Source organism: Nilaparvata lugens, chromosome 6 (assembly GCF_014356525.2).
Source record: "Nilaparvata lugens isolate BPH chromosome 6, ASM1435652v1, whole genome shotgun sequence".
Lineage (NCBI taxonomy): Eukaryota > Metazoa > Arthropoda > Insecta > Hemiptera > Delphacidae > Nilaparvata > Nilaparvata lugens.
The window spans coordinates 16236128-16242911 of record NC_052509.1 but is presented as its reverse complement, the minus strand read 5'-3'; the positions used below and the strand labels follow the sequence as shown (position 1 = coordinate 16242911).

The following is a 6784-nucleotide window of genomic DNA, read 5'->3' as shown; positions in this document are numbered from 1 at the left end:
GGATTATCAGTTTATCGTTTACCCATAAAAACCTCTAGTCTAAAGCTAGCAAGTTATCGGCCCCACAATGATTTCAATTACTCAAAAATATAGTATTGTCACTCAATTATCAAAGCAAGACTCAGCAAAGCAATTAGCAGAGCATCAGCAAAGCTGATGAGGATAAAAATAAATAGTATGAGCAATATCTCAGAGCAAATGAAATATATAGACAGGAAGTGGATCTAGCTAAATGGGAGGCCAACATTAGTACAATGAATCAAGCCAGTAATAGATGTAGGCAGCTTGGAACCCGGTCAAGTGCATCACTGGGTCAAATTGTCAGAAGGTAAAGCCTAAAGTAACTGCCAGTCCGGATGACTTCAACCATTTCCACATCCAGCAGGTCGAGAGAATAGTCAAGTCAATTCCAGAAAAGATGAAGACTTCCAGGAGCCAGGAAATCAAAACACAGTCTTTGAAAAGTGGGACCCAGTAATAGCTGATTATATTATTCGGATGGTAAAGAGCTTCAAAGGTAAGATTACCGAGGATGTATGTGTGTCAGTTGACCTATTGAAATCTATTATTGAGGTAGTTGCTCACCCCTCAGAATTGTCCTAAACATTTTCCAAGGGGAAGGCTATTTCCCCACTGTTCTGTAGCTTGCCAGAACTGTACCTGTCTTCAAGAATGGAGATTCACCAGACATGGGTAGCTACAGGCCCATCTCAAATATTTTTGAAGGGTGCATGAAGATTTTTACAAATGCCCAGCATGAATTAAGGCAGGGAAAGTCAAGTCACTGCTGTATCTCTGCTACTTACTGAGATCCTCAACTCTGTTGATGCGGGTGACAAAGTGTCTTTTGCTCTCACTACTTTTGAGTGTATCACACGATATTCTCCCCAAGAAACTGACTACTTATGGAGTGCGCGATCCAGTCCTTGCCACCTTCAGAACCTACCTATCTGACTGGAAAGGTTCTCATACTTGATGGAGCGAACTCTGGCCAACTAGGTTCATCATGGAATGCCTCAGGTTTCTGACCCTGTTCTGTTCCTGGTAAAGTAAAATGACTTTGGATTTTTGGCAAAATCCTTGTTTGCTGATGCAAATATTTTTGTAATGAGTAGGAATCCAAACTACTTGTTAAAGAGGTTGGCAGCAGATATTTTTGAGCAAGCCAAGCAGTGGTTTCATCAACGAGCTGATGCTTAATGAAGGCAAAACCCAGGAGAAGACATGCATTCTTGGTCGGGTCCAGCATAACTGTCTCACAAAATTGAAGCTACTGGGTTTCACGCTGAATAATAAACATGGCTAGAGTAGCCACATTGATAACATCTGTCTGAAACTTGCTAAAGTGATATTCCTACTAAGACGTTTAAAGTCATTAATCCCAGGGAGCACCTGATAGAGGTTTATCTTGCTATGTTTTGAAGCCACATCAACTATAGACTTCAGTTGTGGGGACATGCACCAGGCTGTAAAGATGTACTGCTCTAGTAGTAAAATACAGCTCTAGGGTCAAAGGGTACTGGATACGGCGGGCTACTTGGACCACTGTTGACCAATATTTATCAAGCTGAGAATACTCACAGTGTTTTTAATGGGTAGCCGTCTAGTTGTCACCCCGACTACTTGACACCTGGTCATTTTGGCCATAGGCGACTACTTGTACCCTCGTAAAAATATGCCATTGCCGTCAAGTTGTCCCCCCGACTACTTGACACCTACTGGACCAAAGGTGCCAACTAGTCATGACAGTAAGCGACAACTTGACACCTCGCACCCTCGCGTCAGGGTGTCCCCTCGACTAGTTGACACCTCCTTAGAAAGGAGACAAGTAGACGGGGATGGCTCACTTCTACATGAAACCTTGCACGCTGGCGTCAAGTTGTCACCCCGACTACTTGTCACCTACAGAGCACCAGTTGGCACGACTTACACCCCCCGCGGCGTATAGAGGAGGGATCAAGCAATTTTTATTACTGGTTATGATGTAGAATTGAATTCCAAGCACTTTTGGTTCAGTAACATTTTCCCGTCAAACGCACGGTTCGGGAGATATTCGCCGTCTTTGCTATTTTTAGGATAAATGTTTTCGAGTTGGTTGAAAACAGAAAAAATAATAATAAGCCCTTTTGATGACTGAACCAGATGTAGAACACAATTCTAAACACATTTTGTTCAGTTATATTTTTTCGTCAGACGCACCGTTTACGAGTAAATTGAGCCTAATGCTAGGACAGTCAAATTTTCATTTATCAATGAATGATATGGCAGATGAAGCTATTAGTCTGGTTATCAACTGAGGTGTTACATGAAGTCTGGTAATTAATATGAGGAAAAATAATTATTTATACACACTTGCGCTCAGATTGCAATCAGACCATGAGAAGGCCAATGAGAGTCTTCAAGTTGTGTCTGTGTCTTCTACACTCACATACACTGTACAAGCAATCAGACCATGAGAAGGCCAATGAGAGTCTTCAAGTTGTGTCTGTGTCTTCTACACTCACATACACTGTACAAACAAATTTTATGAGTATGATTATTAAGAAGAGTAGCGTTTAAAGATGTTTCATATAAAAATGAAACCTGTTTAAAGTTTATTGATTACTCAAGATTACAAATAGGGATGTCAATCCCGGGACTGATTTCCAATCCCGGTATTTCGGGATTATCCAATATCAATCCCGGGATCCCGGGATTGGCAAAAATCATTTACATGCATTTTTGCAACTGTTCCTCCTCAATTACATGTTCAGTAACAGTGTGTGGAGATGAAAAAGGGTCCATTATAGAGGGAGAGGATATTATTAAAATGAAAAAATAATTGGAAATAATATTAAAATTGAACATTTTATTCCTATAAATGTTTTCAAGATTAGGAGTAACTTTTTATTTGATGTCCTACCTTAAATTTGCTGTATCCTAGATGATAGTGAGAACTGAGGAAAGCAAGATGACTCATCAGAGTCTTTTTTATGTAGAAAAAAGCATTTCTATCCTACATCAGGACGGGATAGAGTTCACACTTTTACCACTCCAAATACTGTAGAGTGAATTAATAATATAATTAATTAAATAGAATACTTTTTTGTAAAACCGTAACGCCATACCGACCGAACAAAGCGAAAGCTGAACCACTACACTACTAAATGAAATTTCGTAGAGTCGACTATATTTACTTCAACATGATAGAGAAAGAGAAGAGAAGAGGAATAATTAGACAGAGAGTGAATAGTTAGTGCTTGTTCATTTCTGATTTTTTAAGTCTTTTCAAAGTTCTGAGTGCATTTCAAGGAAATGCCATCAGCACTATTGCAAATATTGCGCCGTCTAGACTGGTAATTGTGGTGCGTTGTAAAGAGAAACAAGTGTAGAGACATAGCAACCGATCAACTGCCATTCTTTGAATAATGCGAACCGATAATGCAAATTCTATTTAGCCAGTACAGAGTACAGTAAGTTTATACAGTAGTATGTATATGGAACTGTAGGCTGTGCCTAACACAATAATTTATAAAAACTTCAAATGAACTCTATATTAAATGAAAAACAAATAACTCTAACAAATAACAAACAATTCTAAACAAACAACTATATTAAATGTAAATGAACTCTATATTGAATTGTTTTTAGAAAAATATGATTCACAATTTCAGGTTTTCTATCCCGAAAATCCCGGGATTGATGCTGAAAAATCCCGGGATTGTTAGGTATCAAAAATGGACCGGGATCCCGGGATTGACATCCCTAATTACAAATAGCTTGTCACTAATACCAGACAAATATTTTGAGGCTCTTTCAACATCCAGTCTGTTTCTATACTTATTCTTGATTGCACCATGGTTGCATAACCATGAAGAGCCAGCTGGAATGGTGATTTCTTGTGGAGTGGAGTCGAGGGGATAGGTTGTCGTGACCGTAGACGACTACTTGTACCCTCGTAAAAATATGCCACTGCCGTCAAGTTGTCCACCCGACTACTTGACACCTACTGGACCGGAGGTGTCAACTAGTCCCGACCGTAAACGACAACTTGACACCTCGCACCCTTACGACAGGGTGTCCCCCCGACTAGTTATCACCTCCTTAGAAAGGATACAACTAGACGGGTATGGCTCACGTCTACTTGTCCCCTAAAAACCGGTTTTAAAAGGGGACAAGTAGTCGGGGTGGCACCTAGTCACGTATCATTTCTAATCAATATATCTTGCTTCGCCTGTTGCACACAAGAGATAATTTTTACTCAATTTTCTTCAAATTTCTTTTAAAAATAATTTATTAGAAATTTCAGAATTACCAAACATAAATACTAGCGATGTGAATGATAATTACTTTAATAGTTCAGCAATTACTTTGTAATTGTGGCAGAAAACATTCTGCAGGAGTTGCCTGACTGTGGCTCAAATCCCATCAACAATGTAGGACAGGTGCAACAGCGGATGATGGACTGGAAGCCGGTGAGTGCTGACCGTGTGACCAACATTGTTCCAAGCCTGAAAAACTCCAGGTCTCTGGATATCTATGGACTTTCAAACCTTTGTGCTAAAGGCAACAGCTAAACAAATAGCTGAACCAATGGCTGCAGCCATCAACAGCTGTTTTGTAGCAGGAAGGTTTCTAGACTGTCTCAAGACAGCGAGAACAGTGCCAATTCACAAGAAAGGGGAGATCCAGCAATCTTCAGGCTAATCTACATGGTGCCTATCTTCTCAAAGGTGATCGAGACAGAGATGAAAATGCAGATGACCAACTTTTTCGAGGGGGTGGCCTGCTGTCATCATCACAACATGGATTTAGAAACAGACGATCCACAACTAGTGCTTTCCTGGCTTTGACAAGAAACATTCAGAGAAGTTTTGAGGATTACGAATCCCTTGCCCTCACATTGTGTGACCTTTGCAAAGCCTTCGATTGCGTACATCACAGGATATTGATTGGAAAGCTGGAGAAATATGGTCTGGGTGGCGGGGTCCTTAGGACAGTGACATCCTATCTGGGGAATAGGAAACAGGTGGTGCAGCTGAGAGGTGCTGGCTCAAGGGGGCAGTGCTTTTTGCGGATGACACCACCTAGATTGCCATAGGTGTAACTGTGGAACAGGCAAAGTAGGAGTCCGCCAGACTCTTAAAAGTAGCTAAGTTGTGGTTTCTTGCCAACAAGCTCAAACTAAATGAAGAGAAAACAAACATCTTGGTTTGCTCATTGAAAAGACAACCAGTTGTATCAGATCCAGTAAAACTGTTAGGAAATAGGAATCTGGTTGGATGAACGATTGAGCTGGAATCATCATGTGAACCAAGTATGCAGGAAATTATCCAGAGTGCTGTACCTCCTTCGTAAGCTGAGATGTTTGGTGGAACAGAGAAGTCTTGTCATGGTCTATCATTCGCTGTTTCACAGCCATATCATCTATGGATTGCTTCTGTGGGGTCACCAGCTGTCCACGATGTGCTGCTACTGCAAAAGAAGTCTCTGAGGATAGTGACATTTTCCTGCTTCAGGGATCACTGCAGACCACTATTTAGGGATTTTGGGATACTCACGGTGAACAGTCAATATGTATTGTTCTCGCTGATGTATATCAAAAGGAACCTGGAGCATTTACAAAAAACTGTGATATACACAGCCACAATACGCGACATGCCACTGGACTGGAGGTGCCCCGGAGCCGACTGGCGGGGAACAACAATAGCTTTCCTTTTTGCAGGCAATAAGATTTAAAAACAGCCTTCCTAGACAAATTTAGGAAGCACGGGACTCTTGGTTCTATACCGCAGTGAAAAATAAACTTCTGGAAAAGCCACTCTACTCACTGCAGGATTTTTACAGTGAATCTGTTTTTGGGAGCCAAGAAACTCCACAGCGTGAATGACCATGTAGTTTATTTTATTGAGAATTCCGACACTGCCAATCTGGAAACTTCAGTCATTGGCAACGACCTCAAGTATCAAGTAAGTAATTAATACAAGAAAATATTATAAGCTTAATGGTTAATTTAAATTTAACATATAAATAATAGTAATTGCTCTACAAACAAGTACATGTTTTTTTTACATGAACTGTGCATGTACCGTAATCATATCTAAAAAAATCACTTGGCCTTATTGACATTTTGATTGATACCATGTCAAATTACTCTAGTACTGTATTGTAATTCTATAGCAAAAGCTGTGCTAACATTAGTTTTGTGTGTTGATATCTGTGTTTTAATTTTCATTGTACATCAACTATGGAAAAGAGAAAACTCTCGTAAGTACCCCTCTCCGACACTTGCATAAAGTCAAGTTGAATAATATGTGACATACTTGCCTCGGATTCAAGAAAATCAATGAATAATCTTGGCACGATCTAGCCTTATTTAGATTTAAATGAATGATAAAATGCTACTGCAAACATATATTTTATGTATCCTATTACCTGCTATTCAATTGTTTAATAAAACTGATGTACTTTGCATTTATGAGAGAAAGTTGTCAACTCCCAACGTCAAAGCTAACTGATCTTTTTGAAAACATCTGCATTCATGAATGATTAATTTCTGAATTCGGTGTCTTTTAATGTATTTGAGGAAGCTTAAAACATGTGTAATGTAACTAATAAATTGATTACCTATTTGTCTTACAACATCAATACAGTATGGTAATATATTGCGGCATACGTTATTACATAATAATGTCTGTTCATTTTGGTTAGAATTCTTTGACAACTTATCAAACTGTTCATAATGCAGCTATAGGCTAGTTCCAATTTATTTATCCAATTATTCAAATATAAAACAAGAGTTTAC

The 6784-nt window shown here is 39.4% G+C and overlaps 1 protein-coding gene across 8 annotated transcripts in view; it reads left to right on the top strand.

The window, feature by feature from the left end:
* Positions 1-6159: 6159 nt before the first annotated feature.
* The window catches only part of LOC111049042 (dnaJ homolog subfamily C member 5), a 35890-nt gene continuing 35265 nt past the window's right edge, over positions 6160-6784 (top strand). For 7 of the 8 annotated variants that reach the window (XR_005571555.1, XR_005571554.1, XR_002605958.2 and 4 more), the window contains exon 1: positions 6169-6246. Coding sequence is in view for 4 of the 8 variants with exons in the window: in XM_039430246.1 (XP_039286180.1) it covers positions 6227-6246 (20 nt within the window). In the remaining 4 variants the exon portion in view is untranslated. Of the gene's footprint in view, positions 6247-6784 lie in introns of all 8 variants that reach the window. The other variant, XM_022335032.2, reaches the window with a different exon arrangement.